This window comes from Nilaparvata lugens, chromosome 9, assembly GCF_014356525.2.
Source record: "Nilaparvata lugens isolate BPH chromosome 9, ASM1435652v1, whole genome shotgun sequence".
Lineage (NCBI taxonomy): Eukaryota > Metazoa > Arthropoda > Insecta > Hemiptera > Delphacidae > Nilaparvata > Nilaparvata lugens.
This window is the reverse complement of record NC_052512.1, coordinates 28,572,149-28,599,159: the sequence shown is the minus strand read 5'-3', so window position 1 is coordinate 28,599,159 and position 27,011 is coordinate 28,572,149. Positions and strand designations below refer to the sequence as shown.

Genomic DNA, 27,011 nt, shown 5'->3' with positions numbered 1-27,011 from the left:
TGGAAAATAATGCTGCTCAATTGATGATAAAATTATCATTATTTTCTGAAATTTACTAACTCTTTCTTTTTTCAATTCCTTCTACTTTCTTTGTATATTAGATATTACAAATTATTCATACACCTTTTCTATGCCCCTTCACTAACTTTCCTGAATCTATCTCAAATATCGTTCTCTTCTGATTTTATTAGTGATACTGAATCATTGTGAATATTTAATGAAGTGCGATATTATTTCCCTCTGTTTTCCTTTCTATTTGTGAAGCTATATATGACTTTACCCAGACACCGACACGTCAGGACAGGACTTAGTTCACTCAGATTGACAGTATTAGAGGAGGCTGTGGTTTATAACTGCATGAGGTCTACTGTTCACAGAACTACTAGTTTACTGATAGTTAAAAATTTTGTTTATAGATTTCAATGGAAATAACTCATTTATTTCATTTCAGTATGCGGAAATTCATTGTTTGATATAGTTACTCCATGATGCTTAAATTACAATGAGGAGGGAAAAGGTGAAAGTAAATTAATATTGGTTCAATGCATGACACACAAATAATTTATAATTCCAAACCCATGATAAATAATTGATTGAGAATATAGTGATGAAAATGATACTAACAATAATAATGATGAGAATAATAAAATAACTATAGTGATAGTACAAATAATGGAATAACCTCACTATCTTGAAACCCCAGGAAATCGTGAATAATGAATTATAATATAATGAAAATGAATAATAATAATAATGATAATAATAATAATAATATAATAATGATAATAATTATAATAATAATAATAATTATAATAATAATAATAATAATAATAATATAATAATAATAATATAATAATAATAATAATGATAATAATAATTATAAAAAAATAATATGTGTGTTTACCACAAGAACATGTGGAGCAGTCACTCTGGTAAAATCGCTTGTCACTCTTCCTTGCAGTTCGAAGCCCAGGGAAAGGGTGGTCAAGCAAAACTTAAAACAGGAGAATAATAATAATAATAAACACATTAAATGGTGGGGAAAATCATGGAAATTTACTTGATGAGGCATTAGTTTTTGAGGATGCAGTACAAGAGAATGCTGATGTAGATACTAACATCGCAGTGAAAGCTGAGGAGGTAATAGCTCCTGTGACTGAGGCACTCGAAGTTGATGAGGGTAGAGTTGAGCAGGAATTGCTGTGAAATGTTTATAAGTTAGCAGGAATTGCTAAAGAATGTCATTATCAGCTAAACAAGGTTCCATATAACAGGAAGGCATTCAGTGTGGTTGAGACTGTAGATAGGATACTTGCAAGACAATGAGATAACCGACATTAGCCAGGTGACATTGTGGGGCATTGACTGTGCTACAGGAGCTGAGAATTGATCTGGCACCAAGGGTTAAGAAAAGTTGCTTTTCTAAACAACAGTGCGAGTCCAAATGGGGAATACGACTTGAGAAGAAGATAAGTGACTTGAGAAAACGTATTGAGGGAGTCACAAGCTATTTGCAAAACACTGGTAGAGCTTCAAATAAACAGAAGGCTCAAATAGATGGAATCATTGTGCAGTATTTTGGATTTATTCAGAAAAGCAAGTTGCATGAAACACTGAGGTTACATATGGACCTATGGAAGCAGAAGCTGGCAGCGTTGGCAAACTGATGTCAAAGGTATACACAAGCTGAGGATAGAAGGCATCAAGCAGCCTCATTCGCAAATAATGAGGGTAAATACTACAAAAGACTGAATGAAGGTGTTCTTGAAAAGGTGAAGCATCCAAGTGCAGAGGCATTGGGAAACGTCTGGAAGTCTATTTGGGAAAGGCCAGCTGTGCATGAGGAAGATGCATGAGGCAAGTGGAGAATGAAGCGAGGGAGATACCGGAATGAAGGAGTCATCAACTTGCAACTCCTTACATCATTTTGCTCCCTTCTTGAACCCAAGTTGTTCTGGGGCAATTATACAGTTCTCTGTGATATGCTTGTCAATTTCTGTGATGATAATGGAGGTCAAAAGCTTGTGCTACAGGAGCTGAGAATTGATCTGGCACCAAGGGTTAAGAAAAGTTGCTTTTCTAAACAACAGTGCGAGTCCAAATGGGGAATACGACTTGAGAAGAAGATAAGTGACTTGAGAAAACGTATTGAGGGAGTCACAAGCTATTTGCAAAACACTGGTAGAGCTTCAAATAAACAGAAGGCTCAAATAGATGGAATCATTGTGCAGTATTTTGGATTTATTCAGAAAAGCAAGTTGCATGAAACACTGAGGTTACATATGGACCTATGGAAGCAGAAGCTGGCAGCGTTGGCAAACTGATGTCAAAGGTATACACAAGCTGAGGATAGAAGGCATCAAGCAGCCTCATTCGCAAATAATGAGGGTAATACTACAAAAGACTGAATGAAGGTGTTCTTGAAAAGGTGAAGCATCCAAGTGCAGAGGCATTGGGAAACGTCTGGAAGTCTATTTGGAAAGGCCAGCTGTGCATGAGGAAGATGCATGAGGCAAGTGGAGAATGAAGCGAGGGAGATACCGGAATGAAGGAGTCATCAACTTGCAACTCCTTACATCATTTTGCTCCTTCTTGAACCCAAGTTGTTCTGGGGCAATTATACAGTTCTCTGTGATATGCTTGTCAATTTCTGTGATGATAATGGAGGTCAAAAGCTTGTATACACTATTCAAGCAGGTGATCGGCTTGTAAACTTTAGGATTGAGTTCACCCTCTTCCTTAGGTATCATATAGGTCAAGCCTGATGCAAATCCTGCTGGTATCTCTGACTCGGAGTTTGGAAGGTTATCAAAGAACTTTGCGACAACAGGATGAGAGCTTGAGAAATTTTTGAGACAATAGTTTTGAATTCCATCAGGTCCAGGTGCCATCCAGTTGTGTGCTTTCTTTGCTGCCAAAGCAACATCTTCTGGCCTGATGATACATTCTGGCATGACTGGTATCTCCCTCTCTTCATTCTCCACTTGCCTCATCCAGTATGCATCTTCCTCATGCACAACTGGCCTTTCTCAAATGGACTTCCAGACGTTCTCCAATGCTTCTGCACTTTGATGCTTCACCTTTTCAAGAACATCTTCATTCAGTCTTTTGTAGAATCAACCCTCATTACTTGCGAATGAGGCTGCTTGATGCCTTCTATCCTCAGCTTGTGTATACCTCTGACATCAGTTTGCCAACGCTGCCAGCTTCTGCTTCCATGGGACCATATGCAACCTCAGTGTTTCATGCAACTTGCTTTACTGAATAGATCCAACATACTGCACAATGATTCCATCTACTCGAGTCTTCTGTTCGTTTAAAGCTCTACCAGGATTTTGCAAATAACTTGTGACTATCCCTATACGTTTTCTCAAGTCACTTATCTTCTTCTCAAGTCGTATTTCCCATTTGGACTCGTACTGTTGTTTAGAAAAGCTATCTTTCTTAACCCTTGACGCCAGATTAATTCTCAGCTCCTGTAGCACAGTCAATGCCCCACAATTAATAGATCCAATGTGTCACCTGGTTAATGTCAGTTATCTCATTAACATGTTTCGCAAGTATCCTGTCTACAGTCGTAACCACACTGAATGCCAAACACTAGTAGAGATCAACAACGTCTTCAGCAGGATATTGATCAGGTGATCAAATGGTCAAGGGAAATTCACTGTCCTTGAATCCTTGAATACTAAAAAGACATTGACAATGACATTGTCATCAGGAAAATTGTCCCGATTTTAGCTACATACAAGACTGAAGGGGAAGAGGTAAGAAGAGTAAATAGTGTTTAGGATCTAGGAGCTCAATTTGATTTCAAGTTACTGTTCACTTAGCATGTGGAGAATGTTGTGGCCAAGGCGAGGAAGAAGCTTGGCATCATGAGGTGAATTTCAAAGGATTTCCAAAATGCCAATACACAGATATGTCTCTACACAGCACTTGTGAGGAGCCATCTGGAATACGCCTCGGTGATCTGGAACCGGGATAGACTCTGCACATCTGTTGTGCTGGAGGGATTACAGAGGGACTTCGTTAAGTACTCGATGCAACGCTTCATTCCAGGCTCAGGAGACTTATCCTACAGGGAGCTGTGCTTGGCCATGGACTTGGAATACTTGGAACGGCGGAGGAAGAAGAACGATGCCATATTTATACATGCTTGCCTTCATGGTCAAATTTGCGTTGGTGAACGTGGGATTGACTTGATCGTACTGACTCGACATTTTGGACTGTTTCATGTGTTCAAACCCGTCATACAAAGCTACGCATCGCCAGTAGAAAGAAGCATTGGAAGTGCAAATCAGCTTTCTGGAAGAATAGACTTTTTTGAGTCAGTGAAGGTTTTTAAAGCGAAGCTAAAGTTTCTTACAGAATATGTTTTTTAATGCTGGCGCAATTGCTGTCCTGATAATTTGCACGTCACAATCTCACGACACAATGTTATTTGTTATTTTGAGTGTAATATGGGGAATATTGAGAGGTTTGTATTGTAGTTTTTTTGTGCCTTCCTTTCAGGTTGTTGAACTGATCAAAATTGGACTAAATTTTTCCAATATGAACTCACGTGAACCTTGTTCTTGATAATTGAATAATTTATTCATGCACAAAGTAAGCACCTAAATTTTGTGTTGCCATAAAAGATTTGCTAACTTGCTTCTTATACATCCAAATTATTGTAGTCTTCTAGCATTTCCATAGTACTGGCTTGAATTTCGAAATGAAATTAATGCAAACGTATTTAGAAATGTATTTGAACCATGTGACCCCACGACGTTTTAACCTGGAATTATTGGGCCGGGCGCTCCACGTGTTTTCTTGCAAAACGGAAAATTTGAGTAGGAGAGCGGCAGTTCTAATCGAGTCGTCACCGCGAGAAGAACTCATGTAGTCGCAGATTAAGTCTCGGTCTCTAATTTAGGCTTCGGCCTAATTAGATGAAAAATCTCCTTATTATTTTATTTTGTATAAATTAAAAGCATGTAGTCTGAAATATAGTACCGAAGTTGAAATGTAAGCGTGAGTGATTGGGAGTGCCGATTTATTTGTTAAATTTTCAATTCAATGGTGAGTGCCAAAATTATTTTATTAAGCTCGAATAGATTGACCAGATAAATTGACCGAGGCCCTAAATTTATTGTATAGTGAGTTAGCAAATTCTTGACTGAATATCAATTATGAATAATTGCGATAAAGTAGTAATTTGAGAATATTATTTGAAATTAAATTTTTAATGTTGTAATATTGAAACAAGTAATTGAATAAATAACCGGATTGATTACAGTGAATATTATAATTCGATGTAACAGAATTTCAAAGATGACCGATAATTGTATAATTCAACTAATAAATCAGTAGCATTTCTACAAAATCTTTCATCTCACGTTCCTGGCTCGTGATAAGTTACTTGTTTCTGAAACAAGTGTTGTTAAACAATAGTGAGGATCTTGGCATTTGCATGAACGAATCCATCCAAAGCTCCCAACCGTGGATTCAAATAGTTTAAACAGGTTAATAGTTGAGTAGAGATTTTAAAAGCAATTATTATATACTTTTTATTTGTTACAAAATAGGGTGCTAACAAAGTCCCTGGCCTCCCACCCTATTACATGAGCAACTCGAAGACATTTATATCAATGTACCTGAACTTTTTCATCTTTTCATTTTTGACTTGTGCAACTTACAAAGGCCTTGAGCTGTGATTCTACACGTTGAAAACCTACTATTATTCTGTATTATTATTATTATTATTATTATTATATTATTATTATTATTATTATTATTATTAATATTTAAGAAGACCCAATGCTGGTTGCACAGAAGCCGGTTGAATATTCTAATCGTGATTAATTTCACAAGAACCAATCAGACTTGCCTTCTCCTCGAAACAGCCTTCTCTTATTGGTGCTCGTGGAATTAATCACGATTAAAATTCAACCGGCTTTTGTGCAACTGTGCCATAATATTACACGATAACTCGAACACAGCTTATATTATGGAAGGAAGTCAAAAAGAAACATATGACAACTGGAGCCTCCTATCATTTTCACTGACTTTTTCACCTGAATCTCACTTAAAAGTCTCCAAATCTACAAAATTCACACCACATCATTGGACACTTTGTATGAGCCATTCCTATCGAGCGTTGATTATGGAGCAGTTTCACTTCGACCAAAGCAACAGAAACTTGGTGTTTTACCTTGCTTTGACTGTCCTTTCTCAACAGGTACTTTCGTCATGTTCAACTCTGTATCAGACCATAAAGTGAATGATGTGTCAATAGTCGCAGTGCCAGCTGAAAAACAAATATGAGTGAAATTGAATGTCAATATTTTAATTAATCAAATATCACCAGCTTAATTTATGATAATTCAAATTCTTTGTATAATGCTATTTATTTTTCAAGTGACTGTTCCCACCAAAAAATTCACGAAATACTCTATGATGAGATTCAGGTTTGAAAGTAAGCATATGATTGACATTATGGTTTGCTATCCTCGTCTGTCATCAGACAGAGCAGATAGCACTTTCCTTCACCAACTCTGCATCATTCCCAAATCGCTTGTAGACTATCTATATATAGAAGCGAAATGGCACTCACTCACTGACTGACTGACTGACTGACTCACTCACTCACTCACTCGCAGAACTAAAAATCTACCGGACCAAAAACGTTCAAATTTGGTAGGTATGTTCAGTTGGCCCTTTATAGGTGCACGTAAGAAATCTTTTGGCAATATTTCAACTCTAAGGGTGTGTTTTAAGGGTTAAAAGTTTGTCTTTTAGCATGTATATTCTTCTTATTCAAATATCTTAAAATTATAATTGGAATGTCCTAACCATATGTTGGAATAGAACTATAATCTAGAGAGAGTACCTCTTCGAAACAAAATTAAAAATTTTGTCAGGTTGGCAAGTTGAGTTGACTTTGTTAGGTTGGCACCAAGTCGAAGATTGAAATGCATTCATCCAGGACCTCCTAAATACCAATTCATCCAGTACCTCCTAAATATCTATTCAGGAGGTCCTGATTTATCGCGGAAAAATTGATTGGGTACTGCTACTTCGATCAGAGCTATTCCTGGGAATATTATATTACTGGCCGTCAGGCTCGCTTCGCTCGCCATATCCGTTTAACCAGACGTTTGGTCTGGACCCCCAACTGGATCGTCCCAACATATGATAAAAATATGACATAACATTTCAATTTGGTTGATGTGTTCAGTTGGCCCTTCAGAGGCGCAATGAGAACGGATTTGGAAAAATTTCTAAAGATATGCCCAAAATCTGCGTTTTTCAGCGTTTTCCCAGCTTTATCGAGAATAAATAAACAGAAAATGTTCAAATTTACTACAATAATGTTGTGTAAGGAGGAATTTGAAATAACGCCAAAGATATGCCAAAATTAGCGTTTTCTCAGCTTTTCTGTGTTTCCTCACCTTTTTCAATAATTGATGGAAATATATTTAAAAAATTCAGTTCACAGGTTTAGCTGAGGTGGAAGAATTTTGTTCGCCAAAGATACGCCGATATAGTAACAGGTGTTTTTCGAGATCAAATTGACATAATACGTTCAAATTCGGTACAGAGGTTCCACTGAGGTCTACATGCAGGCGAGCGAAGCAAGCCCGCTGATCTCATTCTTGGACAATCCAGTCAGGGGTCCAGAATTCGGTACAGAGGTTCCGCTGAGGTCTACATGCAGGCAAGCGAAGCGAGCCCGCTGATCTCATTTTTGGACGATCCAGTCGGGGGTCCAGGGGGCGGAGCCTGATGGCTAGTACTATAATGAATCTAGAGCTGGCTGATACATGAACGGGAAAGGAAAATTATGTTTTCCTACAGTTACCTTGAAAAGTGGCCATTCCTGCACTGATTACAGAACGCAAAGAATCACGTTTCCGCTCCAGTGCGGGAAAAAATTTTTCTGCACTCCAGATTTGCAACATGGCAACACAAAATAGTTGGTGGGTTATATGGAGGATTAGTGCACGAAAACAAAAATTAAGTTGGTAACAATGACTGTGGTTAGATTTAGTGAGAATCATTTCAATGGCTACCCTACATTTATGATAAAATCCCAATCTAGAAATCCAAAACAAGAATAATGTTTATCTAAATCATAATTGATCAATAATTTCTTATCATTTAATAATAAATAATACTTTTTTTCTATTGACAGTAATAATTATTTCAACTCCAAGCAATGAGATCATTTTATCCATCCAGCCATCATTTTATCCATAATTTCCCACTTTTCATATTCAATGGTAACTGTAGGAGAAATTTAATGTGAAATACGTGCGCAAAGTTCCTCTGCTGCACTCAAGAAGCCATTCCGCCCTCGCCTACGGCTCAGGCATAAACGTTTCTTTGTCAAACTGTCACTTTGCGCACTAGTTGCACAAATAACTATTGACGCATAATGGGCTGATTAACTTGACATTTTTATCAACCGAGGATGGTTATAGGCCTATTTCAATTCTTCAAGATTTCATTACGTCAAGCTTCAGATTGTCAAGTTTTAAAATAGACCCTTGCAAAGCACGGGTTTCCTGCTAGTGTGGAAATAAAATGCACTATTTAAATGTTGCTTGTTCATTCTATGCTAGAAGCTGGCAGCTACTGTCAAAACAGCTGTTTCTTGTTCAAAGCCTCTCAATGATGACAAAACATGCAGGGTTTTCTTTGGAGGGCGCTGGAGAACACATTTGTTGACGTTACAGTGCATAAAGATATATTGTTACAAATCTGATAAATGATCCTAATTCCATAGATTTGGAATCAGATTCAAAAGGCTACATAAGATTTAGGCTCCAAAATTATCATACTAAAATATCCGAAAGATTTATCTCATACCAACAACTTATACTACTGGTATGGTAAAATAATTCCAAACTCTTAAAATCAGAAAAATTGAGAATTTCTCTCTATCTCTTGCACCAGAAAGTTATAATAGAATGAAATTTAGAAAAAAAGAGAGAAGGTTTTCTAGGGCTTCTGAAGGTTATAACTCATAATTATCCGTTTTAGAGTTAACTTTTATTGAACAAGAATTGTAGATGGAGATTTCGGAAATATTTTCGTTCAAGAGACGATTGAATATCTTGAACGGTTATTGAAATTTATTTATTAATAATCATTACATTACATCAATTTTGGGAATAATCCCATTTGACAGGTAACTTGTCAGTACTAATACTAATACTATAATACATACAATCAAAAAATAAAATATTTATTCAGGAAGTGTCAAGTATCATTAAGGAAGGTAATGATATATATATATATATATATATATATATATAATATATATATATATATATAATATATATATATATATATAATATATATGTAAAAGAATTAACCGGGTACATCCGTTTGTGTTGACTTACTTGAGTCTTTTACATATAATATATCCATCCGCGAAACACTCAAATGTAATATTATATATATATATATATATATATATATAAATCAATTTTCTTGTTAATAGAATTCTGTGATTGCGTATGGGCTTTTCTCTAATAACATTTTTTTGACTGCCTGCTTGAATAGAATGACTGATTCAATGTTTCGAATGTTTGTTGGCAACCTATTATAGAGTTTCATTCCTGAATAAAATGGAGTTTTTTCAAAAGCTACATTTCTATGGATTGGAAATGCAATGATATTTCTATTTCGAGTATTATATTCATGATTATCTGTACAAAATTGGAACTTACTGATATTTACTTTAACAAAAACTACAAGCTGGTAAATGTAAATGGAAGGAAGTGTGAGTATTTTAAGGTCTTTGAAAAATGCTTTACATGAGTCCCTCGATCTCAGTAAATGACTCTCAATATTTACTGGTATTAGCCTGTGATTCCGACTTATCATCATCACGATCCTTATTATGCTAGACCTAACGAGGAAATTGGGACTTCTTCCACGACTGTTACCGAAAAATGACCACAGAGTGCCTTATTCATGACATTTGCGCCTGGACTATAAAATGATCAATTTATTCTGTGGCCAGTCTTGAAACTTTTGTTATAGACTCTGTATTTTTGGATGCAAGATAGTATTTATTCATTAATCCATTATTCTAATTTTCACAAGACTGAATGGGAGAGAAAAACTAAAGATACTCCTTGTACTATTTTCCTCCCAAATTCAGATAATATTATTTTCAAAATCCGAAATCAGGTTCTAATTCCACTTCTCTTAAATTTAGTCCTTTTTCACTCAAGAACAACAGACACTAAGAATTTTGACGGTTGAGAAGTTGGATAGAAAACAAAAATATTACACTCAATTCACTGATAATTGAAACATTTTCACGTAATTTTACAAAATTTAGAGCCTGAAAAATAGAACTTGTATAAATTGGAATACGTGAATATGACGACAGCTTGAATGATGATTTATCACTGAAATGCTGTTACAGGAAGTAGAGTTCTGAGTGCATGTTTATCAAATACACACTGAAACAGGAACCTATCTACTGAGACAGTTGTGCCAATGGCAAGAGTAGTACACCAAAAAATTCTCTGTGGGATCTTTTTTACACCGCGCGAGTAATGCATAGAGAGTATAGCAAACACGTACTTTTCATGAGTTGATGAGATATCTGGTTGAGGTCTGGAATTCAGTCAGCCATGTTACAACCGTTCATTGACAACTCTAGACAGTTTCTTATCCGAGCTCCGATCTTCTTACCTATTTATGAAGTAACCTTTGTAAGCCAAATATGTAAGGCGAAAGGCGCCTCCACCTAATAGGCTATGTAAGCTAAGAAAAAGGCCTCCACCAAAAATGTAAGGGTGACAAGACATAAAACTACTAGATTTTGGGTGGGTGTAATTGACAACTGAAATGAAGAGCGAATATCTTCAAATTATGATAACATTACTTCAAATAAAAATATATTCAGAATCAAATCACACAATAAAACTAGCTTTTAAGATACTAAAAGAAGAAAAATATGATTATATAAAACAAATGTGAAAGGCTACTTGTTTGGCTATGAGAAATCAATTTTTGTGATCGGAATTCAAATGAATTCAAATGAGGCTGCTAACCCACCCAACTGGCCGAGCGCGAAGCGCATGTTCAAATGAACGGATCATATGAAAATCACCTACCATACCTTCGAGATGCCCCTCATCAGCCTGGCTTCACTGATAGTCAACATGATTCTACAATTAAGATATAAAAGTATCAAACCATCTGAACTAATGAGATGGATCAAAACTGTCTTAACCAATACCAAAACTTCCCGAACAGTGATAGAAAAAGCTGTAGGCTATTATGAGAAAAGACAAGCCTATCCCCACCACCAGTTCATACGGCCTTTACTGGGGAGTCCTTCAAACGAGCTCCACCCAAAACAAGGTAATTCTTGGGTGTAAATGAACTATCAATCAATCCCAAGACATGAAAGTCACCTCGAGTATGCAATATTATGTTCTATCTACCATATCACAAAAGCACAACGTTTGTTATTAAAAAGAGAAAGAATTGGTGGAGCAAAAATTTATATTTCTACAGTTATTTTGAAAAGTGACCATTCCTGCACTGTTTACAGAACGCAAAGAATCACTTTTCCGCACTAGTTTGCAAAGTGATTACTTTGCGTACTTCATTTTTGCAACATGGCAACACAGTATAGTTGGTGAGTTATATGGATGAATGGCCATTTTTCTGCATTGGAATATGAGCCTAAGTATACTCAACAATAAATTTTCCATTTCTTAACCGAATTTGACTCATTATGTATGATTTTGGACCGCCCTGACGAGCCGAGAAGAATGAAGTGTAGTACAATGAAATCATAGCATTGTGTCAAAAGTTATAGGTGTTCGAAATTTTGATCCTTGAGGTGTCCTTAAGCTTGCCTCTCCACTAGGAAATACTAAAATGAAGTGCATCCAGTGGGTGATTCTCATGGAATATGATCTCATGAACTCATGTCATTGTGCGAAATATCAATGTGAAGACAATGTAGTTGGTGATGATGGTTGAAGCTGAAAATTGGGTGTTTTTCACAATACAAGGAGTATTGTTGTCAGGTGTACCTGGAAATCTATTCGGGATAGAGCGCTCTTCCTGATTGTAGAACACAAAAAAACGCCCAGAGGGATTTTGAATTACAAATCTGAATGTTAACAATCAGAAGATATTGTAGATCAAAGACTAAAATTCATCAAAATTGAATTTTCCTTCAAATTTCACTCATTTTTGAAAAATCATAACTCAGTAATCATTGGAGATAAAGAATTCCGAATGATCTCATTTCATTCAGAATTCTATGTTCTGAAAAAAAGGTGGGAGCGAATGTTTTCGTCCGATTACGAGATTTGGCAGAAATAGCTGATGACTCGAAAATGAGCAGAAAATACGAGGTCTTTGGGCCACCCTTTATCTAGCACAAGGAAATTTCGGGTGAAGAAATTGGTTCTGAACTTCTCTTATGTACCCAAATAATATATTAAAAAATCAGAACCACAATATAAATTGCATGCACCAATGCACCCAAAATCTAGTAGTTTTATCTCTTGTCATAAATATAGTAACTGGACTAAAAAGGAATTCACAATAGTTTGTTTCATGCTCACCAAATCTGAAGGCGTCGGTTGGAGTTTGTAGATTGAAGTCGAAGGTTTCCACAACTCCAAAGCTTGTTCCTGTGGAAGATCCTGGCAGTTTGAACTTATAGATTTTATCTATGGTATCAGTCACATGAACTTCGTTAACATTTTCGGTGAAAAGGTATTCTATCACAACTCTGAAGAAGGTATCTTTCTGAGACTATGGAAAATAAAAAATCTATCATCAGTAACAGATCTCAGTGGAACAGAAATGTACAGTTACTTGTGGATATACAAACAACACTGCAAACTCTTCTCCATTAGGTGAACGTCTGGGCTCAAAATGACTCAATATGAAGGCAGTATTATTTGGAGGATCGATCTGGAAGAAAGTACTGGGATCTAAAATAGCCTAGTCATTGAAAACAAATCAGGGAAAGCTCTAAGTTATATTTTGGTTCTGAGCCTGGGTGCAGGACCCGCAACCGAATGTGGAGGTCACGAGGCCATCCATGAGTATCACTGGTGTTTCATTGGTGTCCTTGTGTGAAAGGAGCATAAGTGACTGAAAAAGTTGAATAAACTTATTGAACAAGCGCTAGTGAGTTCTCACTCTCACTATTGACCAACTAAAGGCAAAAGTCATTGTTCGTCTGTTTGTATGTTCTACAATAAATTTAGAAAGAATTGATCAATCAGCTCCAAATCTAAATATGTATTCTTCGAGCCTTTTCACAGGTCAAAAAAAATTGACTTACTCCTTCGACCTTTTTCAGGATATAAAAATAACATTGAAAGTGCAAAAGAAAACTTTTTGTGATTTAATCAGCCAAAGAATTGACTGCATGCAATTACTACAGTTTTTACATTTATTTATTCATGTAGGATATGAGATTTTAGCTATGGTGATTCTATTTTGACGTATGATATAATATCATCATATGAAAGTTTGATTAATTCAAAAGGCAACATCGTTGATAAAATAAATGAACAAGTTAGTTTTCAGGAGAAAAGCTCAATGAATAGATCATGATAATGTAAAATGTGAGTAGCTATGATAAGCCGGTTCTGGGTACACCGGCAATGAGCTGCCAATAGGAAGCGAGGGGCGTGGCCTAAAGCCCCGCTCTACTACCCCCTCAACCCCCCACACACATGCATCTGTCATTCTGTCCCCTACCATGACTCCTCACCCTCCTCTTCCTGTTTTTTGTCATTCCCCTCTCATTCTTGTCAAACCCCTCGTTCCCTATTGGCTGGTGAGGAGGAGGAGGAGGAGGAGGAGTCATGGTGGTAGACAAAATGGCAGATTCATGTGTGTAGGGGGAGGGTGGAGGGGATAGTAGAGTGGGGCTTTAGGCCACGCCCCTCGCTTTCTATTGGCTGCTCATCACTGGTGGAGCGCTTATCATAGGTACTGATGTGAATGTGTGGAATTAATGAAAGTTTTATTGATTTGAAGAATAATATCCTACAATTTTAGGGGCTCATCCAGGATTGGATTAAATTGAATGGGATAGATCACCAGATAGATCTGAAGTTTTGTGTGGAAAATGTCATATTCAGCAAGGTCAAAGAAGTGTGACTTGCTGAAAACAGCAGGAGAGTTGAATATTGATCTGCCTATTAATCTGAGAATAGTACAAATAAGTAAATTGATTACCGAATCAGAAGGCTATGACAATGAGTTCACCAAGAATTTGTTGGAGAGAGTACAGACAGATAGAGAAAATGATGAGATGAAGGAACAAAAACGGAAACATGAAGAAAAAGAACGAGAACATGAGGAAAAGGAACGTGGAGAGAGACGAGAATGTGAGGAAAAGGAATGTGAAGGGAGACGAGAACATGGAGAGAAGGAACATGAAAAGAGACGAGAACGTGATGAAATATTTATTTTGCAACTTAAGCAGCAATTTGAATTGAGAGAATTCTGATCTCGAAACAGAGTTTGTGGTAACTATAATCACAATCAAGAAGTTAGTCTTCACACGAAGTTGATTTCTAACCATGGTTGGAACATTTTTCAAAACCTAGATTTGAATACTGAAATCAATCTAAAAATTCACAAGCATTTGATCTAATTCCTTGTAATGATAACTGGCCAAATCCTTGCAATGGAGAATTATTGAAAATTGATGAACAAAAACTTGAAAGTACGAGTATTACTGGTTATGTTAGTTTAGAATCTGTAGCCTACAATCATTTCTGTAGATTGGGAAAAATGGTGAAGAGAGGGTGGAAAAGGGTGATGATGGGGTGGAGAGGGAACTGAGATGGAATAGAGGAAAGGAAGATGGAATGGAATCAAATAATGGAATAAAAAAGAAACTTGGAGAACGGGATGAGAATGTACAAGGAATAAGGAGAGATGAGAAAGATGAAGGAATGGATGAAAATCAAGATATGAATTTAGAAAGAAATAACAAATAATTATTGGCTGGTATTGAGAAAAGTGAAATTGATAAGAATAATTACAGAATGAGGAATATTGATGAATACTCGAAATTCAGACATTGATGAAAATGGTGTCAAAAACAGGGTTTTTTTGCGATTTTCTCAAATACGGCTTCAATGATTTTGATTAAATTCATACTTAAAATAGTCATTGATAAGCTCTATCAACTGCCGCAAGTCTCATATCTGTAAAAATTACAGGAGCTTCGTCCTATCTATGCGAAGTTCGATTTTAGGTTCCCAATATTATCAGGCTCCAAATACAATTGAATCAAAAAATTCCAAGTGGAAAAGATTGAGCATGAAAATCTCTACAATTAATGTTCGGTTAAATTTTCACCTAAAATTGAAAATAAGCTCGAAGTTTGAGAAAATAAGATTATTCAATTTGCAAACTGTTAGCAGGTGTTGATCCTATTAAATCATTCACTATGAAGAGATAGCAGACTTCACGTGTTCGCAGTGTTATTGTCCTGTCACAAGCTGGCTCAGATCTTTGAATAGTAGACTTGAGACGCGCGTGAACACTAGCATTAGGTGATCAATTTTCATAATGGCAAGGAAAATTGTTTTAGTGCGCCACACCAGATTCTTTTCTCTCGGATCTCTGTATAAATCATTTATCACATGACCACTTCCTCATTCCAAAAAATAAATTTGGGTACATATGAGGGTTTGAGATGTTGAAGCGATCGATTGATTTTTGAAGAGTAATTTTCCATTTCATTTGAGGATGCTATCCTCGATGAAACTTAGGTAATGTCAAATTATTCTTATTGGAGAAATATCAAATGTTTCCATGATTCTCATCAACTCTGTATAATCAAAAGTAGCAGATTTTAGAGATTACAATACAACAGGTCTTGAGCAAGCTCTCCAACCCAGGGGGTCACTAGTGTGAACATGGATCAAACGCTACATTAGATAAACATAATAAGGCCTATAAAACAGGGTTGATAACATTGTGAGCTTCTCCTATACCCTTCAGAGAAATTGTCTTTTTTCTTTAGGGCTATTGTTGTATGTAAATCGAAATGGAAATCCAAGTACCCTCTTTGAAATTGCTCAGTCACATAAACAATTTTGAAGAAGGTACTTGGATATCTATTTTTATTTATACTCCCAGAGAAGGTACATACCTGCTCTATTTCACATCCCATTAACTGATACTTAGTTATAATGAATTTCTCTTGAAATGTGGATTTCTCAATGAGAGTAAAATGTTGGCTATCCACTGAATACGACCACTCGGGGAAAATGCCAAATATTATGTCACTGTTGAAATTATCCATGTCAACTCCATAGCACCTTTGAACAGAATACCATACAAAAATCATAACACAAACAATAACTGATGAAATAAACTATAGTGGAATTCACGTTTTAAAGTTAGCACCCAATAAACATTGGTTTACTATCCTTGTTTGTCATTAGTCAAAAAACAGATAATTTTATATCCTTTTTCAACTCTGTATCATTGCCAAATCGTTTGAGAAATATGTTGATGTATAATTTACTGCCTAAATATTCATCATCAATCATTGAGAAATATATTTCTCAAATCATTATTATCGATAAGCATCCACTATAGAATAATTAATAAAGATAGGCTGTTGAATCAAATATGTGAGGGTGACTTGAATCACAGCTATCTACTTGGGAGAAAGGGATGTGGCAACCATTCAAGACACTAACGTCAAACCTGGACACATTCATCCTAGCACTGGAAATCAGTCTTGGAATGGAGGCGGCTGCTTTTGTCGTTCTTGTTCTGAAGAAGAAGTGTCATGTTTTGGTGGGTGACTAATTTCTCTACCTGGAAGATAGCCTCTGGTTGTGCTATCCTTTCTGAAGTGGAATTCACTCTAGTTCATTCAATAACCAGTCGGTTATTTTCAGTGCTCTAGTATGACCTCCAGTCGAAGATTATCAGGGCTCCATTGTATCACCAATCACATCAAGTACCAAGTACCATTCAAGGTATAATGAGAATAGAGCTACTAGAATATTTTGTTATAGGTCACCCAATGGTCCTTCTTGACTCTATAACTTTATTTGAGGTAAAGGAACAGTCTCATCAATTCTATATCCTCAAATATTTCTCTCAGCCAGTAGAGCATTCACATCCAAGTTCCAGATTTATAACTGCGGACAAGTTATTGCCTCACAATTTTACTGACACTCTAAGAGATAGTCCATCTTGCAAGGCTACTGCAAGTCACTTCCTGGAAAGTTAATTTGAGAAAACTGAAATGACAAATGAAAGATTTTGGTTTATTGGACTTGCTACATTTTATAAGGTGATTTCTCACCTTAATAATCTGTCCTGTCTAAAAGCTTCTATATTATATTTTCAAGCTCACCCCAACTGCATCCTAACGACTTCAAATTATCTCCAGAATATAATCCGATATATTTTCATTTCTTATCTTCAATTCTCACCTTGGGTTCACCTTGACCTTGAGGTGACATTTTGTAACCTTGAACTTGGGGTAGTCTGGTGCAGGATGCACCAGAATACTCCTTTCGTACCTACATTTTTCCTCTATTCAAAGCTGAGTATCTCTGTAATCCATGAATATGAAAAGTTGTATTTAAACTTAAATTGCAAAACAGAACCACCTCTTCCACTTGCTGCGAACAATTCTCAATCCTATTATATTAAACGACCAATTTCTGTATGTATGCATTTATTTATGTATTTGTGTATGTTCAATGGATCTCGGAAAAGGCTCTTACGATTTTGATTTTCAATATAGGAGGTTCTTGATATAAAAATTCGATTGCACATGGTCTCATCTCTGGGAAAACTTGCTGAAGGACATTAAAAGGAAAATAATAATTCATCCTTGGAAAAACAGCTGATAATTTCGTTGTCTGTCGATAACGGAAGATGGGAGTGCCTGTGTGGGAGTGAGACAGAGTTATGTTCAGCTGTTGAACTAATGCAATCAATCAGCTGATCTCACGAGGAGTATTATCTGGCAATTATTTTAGATTAATCGATTTGATCAACATTAATCTGACTTGTTGACATGACCAAAAAGAAGATTTTGTTCAAGATCCATTATTGAAAAAAGTACCTATATCAAAATGTTTATAGTTACCGTAATCATTATTCTACGGTTTAAAATGATTAGTGAGTGTTATTTTGTTATCCAATTTTGTATGTAAAAATCCAAATTCGAAATTTTCTGTTTTAAAATGTTTGGAGTGGAAATTTGACATAGATTCAAAAGTGTGTGGATTATGACCTACATTTTGGACTACCGTATTAATTTATAGTGTATACATCAAAATTTGGGGTAGAAACGGTTTTGGGCTGTGCCTGTTGGTCCTTCCCCAATCATTTAAAAGAATTGTGTTCTGTGTATCAATAAATGAATGAATAAATATTATGCTTTTATACTCCAAAGCGAAGCTCGGTGCCCCGATATTAAAATATTATGCGCGCTGGTGAAGTACGATTCGGATGTTCAAAGAAAAAAAAAGAAGAAAACAACCATTGCATGGTTGCTTGTAAAGGCGGTATATGGGCGAAAGTTTTACGGGACAACGACTTTGAGTGGTAAAATAATTTTAATGTGAATATTCATTCGTATAGTAGGAAGAAGGATGAAATAATAACTCACAATGAGAGTGAGTGAGAGGCACGCGTCCCTTCCACTCGGGCATGGTTAGCCCGCGCCCACCTAAGAGCGAGAGAGACAACCATTGACTTGACATTTTGAATTAGTGGCGCAGTCGCAGGAGATTGCTTGCGGCGCCTGCGCAGGTTGACTGCTCCGTTTCACTCTCTCTCCAGGTGAATGCTTCGGGTTGCTGGGTTCGCTGCTGCGAGCGTTGCTCGCCACTGCTCCTATTCGTGCTCTTTCCAGACGACCGTGAACCAAAACGAACGCTCTCACTCGCTCTCATTGTGAGCGCATAACGTGGGAACGTAATGCAGTTTCTTGAAGTGTCTCCCGGCAAACCAATTTATAAGACGTTGTCACGTCAAAATTAAGATAGTTTCCTCATTTTCACAGTCACGTCATTTCCATGATATGAGAAACGATGGTTGGAGATGAATTTAAGACAACTCAGCTTGTGAAGCATGGAATTCTACATAAATAATTCAAAACCATGCATGGATTCCTATGATGAATCATATAATGCTTTTATACTTTGATAAGTAAAATCACGAAGAAAATGGAAAACTGGTGATCGCCATTTCATCAATCCGCTGTAACGTTCTGATGGTATTGAAATCGAGAGTAGGCCTCTATTGTTTATTGGAGTCAAGAGAAGAGAAGATTCTTTACCACCTTGACTAAATTCCGAATTTCTGTCGCGATTATTTCATGATTCAAGCTGATGAATTATATTCATTTAAATTCAAATATTGAAAAATCAGAACTACAATATTTATTGCAAGCAACAATGCATATAGTGACTGGAGTAACTTACTATGTTAATGTCTGAAGTCATTATGTTGATTAATTCTAAAAGTTGACAAACTGAAAACATGACGTAATGTCATTTTGAAGAATTGAAAATAGACCCATAACCATCCTTGGTTAATTAAGAATCTATATGCAAAATTTCAAGTTAATTAGTCCAGTAGTTCAGACGTGATGATGCGTCAAACATAATTTCCCTATCCTGTACGTGTATAAGCCAACACTTTACTTCATCTATACTTATAAAATATTCTTATCTCACTGACTCACTGACTCACTGACACACTGACTCACTGATCACGATTTCTAGAGAACTACCGGATGGATTGCAACAAAACTTAGAATGTAGCTTCCTTATACGTCCTTGGTGCTCACTAAGAATTCTTTTGGCGATATTTCAACTCTAAGGGTGGCTTTTAAGGGTTTAAAGTTCGTCTTTTAGCAAGTATATTCCCCTTCTCCCAATCTCTTAATTATAATTGAAATGTCCATATCATAATTATGTTATTATAGAACTATAATCTGGAAAGAGTACCTATTCGAAACAGTTGATAAACTGGCGACCAATTAATAATTCTGTCAGGTTGGCATTAAGTTGAGATTATTTCATTAGTTTGGCACCAAGTTGAAGATTGAAATGCATTTATCGCGGAAAAATTGATTGGGCACTGCTACTTCAATCAGAGCTATTCCTGAGAATATCATATTATTATTTATTTGCCAATCACTTGATAATGGCATAATTTATAGCCGAAACATGTTATGTTGAATAATTTTGAAAAGGGTAATCAGATTTATAAATATTAGAATATAAATATAAGAATAAATATTTTTATTTCTTTTCCTGGGAGTATAGATAATTTCTATGTTTCATAAAACAAACTTTCATGACGGGAGTTCTATCAATTGATCCTATTCTATCAAGACTAATTTTGTTTGTATATCTGACAGTTCGCGTGAACAGCTTAAACAGTTTCCATGGAATTTCAATCATTCAGTATGATGAATGGAGGGTATTTTTGAAACTTCAGAAGTGTCCGTTGTGGAATCTGTGTGCAAAGAATGAGGATATTCGGCCAGAATTTAACTTGACGAAAGAAAGGGGTTATTTATTAATAAGGCCAAAAAGCTGTTGTTGCTTTTCCTAATGTAAAAATATCTTCCATAGAAGTAAGGCGCTTTTCCCATGGATCAATTATTCCCAAACATTAGTTGTGTTACCAAAGAAAATAGAAGGTAGCTTTCGATAAAAATATTGGAGAATATGCATAACAGTTCGTTGATATTCACTTGAAACTGTCAGTATACCTCATTAATAGTATCAATGTTCCCCATTCAAATAATGCTGACACATTGATGTCAATCTTACCATAATTTGTTCACATTAGATCAGATGGAGATAAGATGATATCTACTGTTTCGATCTCAAAATTATTATTGCCATTTTTGCTTTTTATGCCGGCTGTTATTAGTTTCGATTTCAATTATGTTTGACATTTTTGCTTTTTATACCTGTTGCTATTATTATGTGTAATAAGCTCTCATTGAATGAAATCATAATCATTGAAGTGAATTATACTAAACGAACAATTTCTGTTTAAATATGTGTGTTTGCGGATATGTATGTATGTCTGAAGGATCTCGAAAAAGCCTCTAACATTTTTTTATTATTAATCAGGAATAGAGTACGTTTGCGATAAAAAAAATATTTTGGAACAGGTCTCAACTCTGGGAAAAATCGCTAATGCTCTTTCAGAAAGGATTATTGGTCCCTCAATTAGCAGCTGATCAAAAAAAAATTTCCATACTCTGTTTAGTTACCATAGCTGTAGTAGAGTTACCAAAATTAGCGATCTTATTCGAAAACATTGCAGTATTCATGGAACATCTGTAAGAATAGGTACAGAAAGTGACCGGATTATAGCAAATAATTTAAAATCGATCTCTCCAAACATATGGTAGTTGAATTGATGTTTATTGTGAGGTGATGGAAATGCGACTGATTTCTTCAGCTTCTGTTGTATTGGTTCCTCTGTCGCTCTATGTTTCTACGCAGCCATGGCCTTGAGAGAGCCAGTTGTACTGTCTTTTAATTCCTAATCCGGACTAAATATCACGAGAACCAATCAGAGGTTTCTATTAAAAAACCCCTGCTCTGATTAGTTTTCATGGAATTTGATCATCATTGAAATTGAACAGGCTTTTGAGCTACTGGACCTGATATTTTCATGTTTGAAAATCAGCTAAAAACTATATCGAAAAAACATAATATTCCATCTTCTGGTCCTATTTCCTTCCATCCTATACTATTAAACAACCAATTTTTGTTTATATGTTTATATGTTCAGATGTTTGGATGTTTATATGTTTGTATTTCACCGGATCTTGAGAACGGCTCTGACGATTCTCACGAAATTCAGAGCATAGTAGGTTTATAATATAAAAATTCGATTGCACTAGTTCTCAACCCTGGGAAAACTCGCTGAAGAACATTGAAAGGATAATTATCATTCATCCTTGAAAAAACAGCTGATAATAATTATTTCGTTGTCTGTTGATGATGGAAGTGAGTGAGCGAGTTCATGTGTGTGGGACTGTGTCAAAATTATGACTCAGCTGTTGAACTTTTGTGATCATTCAATCAGGTACTTAGTGACGGTTGCAGAAAAGCCGGATTATTTTCAATCCTGATAAATTCCAGTAGATCCATCTTTTTGAAATGGTCTTCTCTGATTTGGTTCACGTGAAATTAATCAGGATTAAAATTCAACCGGCTTTTGTGCAACCGGGCCTTTGTGAAGGAAATTTTTGCATTCCTCTGGGAATTAATCTCAATTCAATGTGATTAGATAGAACATTTCTGTATGAACTATGAATGATATTATAATTTCTTCTTTTGTAATAAATGTTTGTGCTTTCGTACCCCAGAGCGAAGCTCGGTCCCCGATATTGATGTCATTACATGGCACAAGACAAACCTATCGATATTCATAATTATGAATCACAAGTAAATACTAAATTTCTCAATTAAGATAGAAATTAAATAAAGTTACATGTTAATTTTCATTCAAATTTTCATCCCTAAGCTTTTGGTTCCAAGCTGAGATTGAAGAAAGAAATCATATAATGGTAGTCAATAATCAAAGTGATTGAATAAACTCTATTCAGAATCATTCAAATAAACATTCAAATGTCAACTTAAAAATTCCCACTTTAATATTTAAGGTAGTAAAGTTTGGGACATGAGAAATCAGACACATTGAATGTTAGACTAATTATTATGAATGGACACTTATATATAAATGGACTTCCATGGAAGAAAGAATCAGTGGATTGGCTGCTTTCACACTTTTGAATAAGTGAAACGGAGAGTAAAGCTGAGTTCACACCAAAGTTATTAACAAGATGTAAACATTTGATGAACATATGTGTTAGTCAAGTTCCGTTCAATCTAATAGAATCCATACGAACAACGGAAGGTGCTCTCCCTCGATGGAAATGTTATTATATATAGGACCGTTTCAAGTTTCATTCAAATACATTTTCCTACAGTTACGTTGAAAAGTGGCCATTGCTGCACTGATTACAGAACGCAAAGAATCACTTTTCCGCTCTAGTGCGGGAAACATTTTTCTGCACTCCAGATTTGCAACATGGCAACGCAAAATACTTAGTAGGTTATATGGAGCAACAGTGCAGCAAAATCAAAATGAAGTTGGTAACAGTGACTGCTGTGGCTGCTATAGTGAGCAGAGGTGCAACCAAGCACAACGCGCTAATTATTAAGTACCTATATATTATAACCAAGGACAACGAGAACTTTAGGATTTTAGGATTAAGGTTTTTATCAATAATAAAATTACACAGAAAAACATTTTTGATGCATTTCAGGCAATTTTACCCATAATTACCCACTTTTCATATTCAATGGTAACTGTAGGAAAAACTTAATGTGAAATACGTGCGCAAAGATCCTCTGCTGCACTCAAGAAACCATTCCGCCCTCGCTACGGCTCGGGCGTGAACGTTTCTTTCGGTGCAGCAAACTGTCACTTTGCGCACTAGTTGCACAAATAACTATTCTATAATACTAAGTTACCCAAAAATCGTTGTAAGTGTGATGATTAGTTGCGCTGCTATCACCTCAGTTTGAACAACACATTCAACTCTGTTAAAATTCCTTCAACTGCGTATTTTGAAGAGCAATCAATAGTTAGCGATGCCTTATGGTGTCACCCAGTTGCTCTTATGCACTCATCTTGACATCAGCGAATATTTTTATTGAATCTTGCAATGTTTTCAAATTATATTGCCAATTGTTATAACCACAGCTGTTAATTTTCTCTCTTCCTCTCTTTTAGTTTTCAACAAACGATGGAAATTTCTGTTTCAAGAAGCTGCCACTTGGATGATCAATTTTTCCTCTCAAGTTATCTCAGAGATGAGACTCAGCTCAAATTTTTGTATCACGGACCTACTATTTGCTAGGAGCATCTAATTATCTGCCCTCTATCGGTAATAAATAAAGAAATTAGGCCACAGCTTGGCATGAAAATTATTGAGTCTAATCATTTGAATTATCAATTGATGTGTTGGAAGTGCTCTGTAGAATAGTAGAATAGCACCTTAAGATACGGAACAACGTTTCACTGTCTCTTCAATGCCTTCTTGATTCCAGCTGATATAGGTGTATTAATGTAATATAAATTGTTCATTCTCCTTTGAAATAATCAATTACATTTCATCAATATTTTCATAATTAAGATGAATGATTGTCTTAATTTATTATCAACTCTATATTGCTAAAAGACGATCTGGAAACAGAGCAAAGCGAGAAAGAGATAGTGCTATCCGCTTTGTTGAATGATAGACAAGGATAGCAAAACCAAAGTTGATCAAAAACTGTCATTATAACGTGGACCTCACTATACGAGCGTCACATAGCTTCTCGAAAATGAACTACTAGGACTATCGGCTTGAGTTGACATCGAATTTTGCAACATAAACGTACTTTCTAATTCTTCTTCATCTTCTTCTTCTTCGTCTTCTTCTTCTTCTTCAGCTTCTTCTTCTTCTTCTTCTTCATCTTCTTCTTTTCCTTCTCTCTCCTCTTCTTCTTCTTCTTCTTCTTCTTCTTCTTCTTCTTCTTCTTCTTTTTCTTCTTCTTCTTCTTCTTCTTCTTCTTCTTCTCCTCCTTTTTCTTCTTCTTCTTTCTCTTCTCCATCTTCTTCTTCTTCTCACCATTCCACTTGATTTTCTCTTCTTCATGTGACATCTTTTCTCTATAGTAAAACTTGATGCGGATGCAAGCGGATACTTTCAGGGAGAAGTGAGAGAGAGTGAGAAGCAAAATTGATATTTGAGAAAGAGTAATAAAGAGAAGGATATATTTGAGAGAAGACACTGCGCAAAAATGTGTCCTGATAAGTCAGCAGAATTATGACGTCGGAGAAAGTTGTGTAAAGTGTAATATAATTACACTCGGAAGACGAAATCGCAAGACGAATTTTCAGACGAGTACTGAAGATTCAATTATTTAGAGAGCAGAAAAGGTGAAGAGCAGAACGCTCATTCATTTCTCAGACGATCTGTCTCGAGCTCTTTCTCTTTCTCCTAACCTCTCTCTCTTTCCCAACCTCTTCCTCGCAAGATCTCACTCCTCACTTGATCACAGACTCCATCTTTTCCAGTCTCACACCATCTATAGTAAGGTCCATGTTTAAGTCTGTTTGGTACACTTTTTTTATTTAAATTGGATAATCTTTTTCAATATAATTGTAAAGATCATTATAAGAGTGAGAAAAAGTAGAAACTGAAAATTTGTTAAGTGGTCTAATAAGCGAGTTATGGGTCGTTCAAGTGCTAACTCCATTTTCTTCCCAGATCATAAACGGTTTCAACTATATTACCAGAACTTCTCTTAAAAATTCAAAAAATGTATCTTTCCAAACTGGATTATTTTATTCCCCATATCGTTCATAGATAAAAAAGTAATATTTCTTGTAAAATCCATAGCTTGTTTATTTTGGCATTAATCGCGAAAAAACGCATATTAGAACAAAGCCAATGATATACTGAATGTTAAGAAAACGGAGTTAGCACTTTCAACAACCCATAACTCGTTTATTAGACCACTTAAAATTCCAGTTGCCACTTTTCTCACTCTCATGATGATCTTAACAATTATATTGAGAGAGATTTATCCAATTTAAATAAAAAAGTACCAATCTATCATTCAACAAAGCGGATAGCGCTATCTCTTTCTCGCTTTGCTCTATTGCCAGATCGTCTTTTAACAATGTACAAACAATAATTTATTCACCAAATATCTCTCCTTGATTTATTATGGAAATTTATTATGAAAAAAATAATTTCTTGCTTGATAAAATACTAGCCGTCAGGCTCGCTTCGCTCGCCATATCCGCCTAGCCAGGGGGCTCCGCCCCCTGGATCCCCGACTGGATCGTCAAAAATTAGTTCAGCGGGCTCGCTTCGCTCGCCTGCATGTAGGCCTCAGCGGAACCTCTGTACCGAATTCTGGACCCCCGACTGGATTTTCCAAAAATGAGATCAGCGGGCTCGCTTCGCGCGCCTGCATGTAGACCTCAGCGGAACCTCTGTACCGAATTTGAACGTATTATGTCAATTTGATCTCAAAAAACACCTGTTACTATATCGGCGTATATTGGCGAACAAAATTCTTCCACCTCAGCTAAACCTGTGTACTGAGTTTTTTCAAATATTTCCCATCAATTATTGAAAAAGGTGAGGAAACGCAGAAAAGCTGAGAAAATGCTAATTTTGGGCGTATCTTTGGCGTTTTTCCAAATTCCTTCTAACACAACATTATTGCACCCCAGCTGAGCTTCTGTAGTAAATTTGAAATTTTATTGAACAGTTTATTTGCTCTCCAAGAAGCTGGAAGGACGCTAAAAAACGCAGATTTCGGGCGTATCTTTGGAATTCTTTTCCAAATCCGTTCTTATTGCGCCTCTAAAGGGCCAACTGAACACACCTACCAAATTGAAAATGTTGTCATATTTTTATCATATGTTAGGACCATCCAGTCGGGAGGCCAGACTAAACGTCTGGCTAAACGGATATGGCAAGCGAAGCGAGCCTGACTGCTAGTAATATAATATTCCAAGGACTAGCTCTGATGGGTAGCAGTACCCAATCAATTTTTCCGCGATAAATCAGGACCTCCTAAATAGGTATTCAGGAGGTACTGGATAAATTGGTATTTAGGAGGTCCTGATAAATTCATTTCAATCTTCAACTTGGTGCCAACCTAACAAAGTCAACTCAACTTAATGCCAACCTGACAAAATTGTTAATTCAGTTACCATTAACTGTTTCGAAGAGGTACTCTCTCTAGATTATAGTTCTATATTAACATATGGTATGTACATTTCGATTATAATTTTCAGATATTGGAATAAGAAGAATATACATGCTAAAAGACGAACTTAAAACCCTCAAAAACCACCTTTAGAGTTAAAATATCGCCAAAGATTCTTAGTGCACCTCTAAAGGGCCA

General features: G+C 36.0%; 1 protein-coding gene across 1 annotated transcript; it reads right to left on the bottom strand.

The window, feature by feature from the left end:
- Positions 1–5,224: 5,224 nt before the first annotated feature.
- Positions 5,225–16,331, bottom strand: LOC120353100. The gene is made up of 3 exons (XM_039435742.1): positions 16,169–16,331; positions 12,600–12,792; positions 5,225–6,292 (listed from the first exon to the last, which is right to left on the bottom strand). Exons 1-3 carry the CDS (start codon positions 16,319–16,321, stop codon positions 6,147–6,149), a joined length of 492 nt encoding a protein of 163 aa, XP_039291676.1. The 5' UTR covers positions 16,322–16,331; the 3' UTR covers positions 5,225–6,146.
- Positions 16,332–27,011: the final 10,680 nt, after the last annotated feature.

Excerpts from the sequence above, each read along its gene's own strand:
- LOC120353100 (XM_039435742.1), bottom strand. The coding sequence starts at position 16,321 with ATGGATAATTTCAACAGTGACATAATATTTGGCATTTTCCCCGAGTGG. Across the intron at positions 12,793-16,168 it reads TGGGATGTGAAATAGAGCAG|TCTCAGAAAGATACCTTCTT; the intron begins GTATGTACCTTC and ends TATTTTCCATAG. Across the intron at positions 6,293-12,599 it reads AACCGACGCCTTCAGATTTG|CTGGCACTGCGACTATTGAC; the intron begins GTGAGCATGAAA and ends TTTGTTTTTCAG.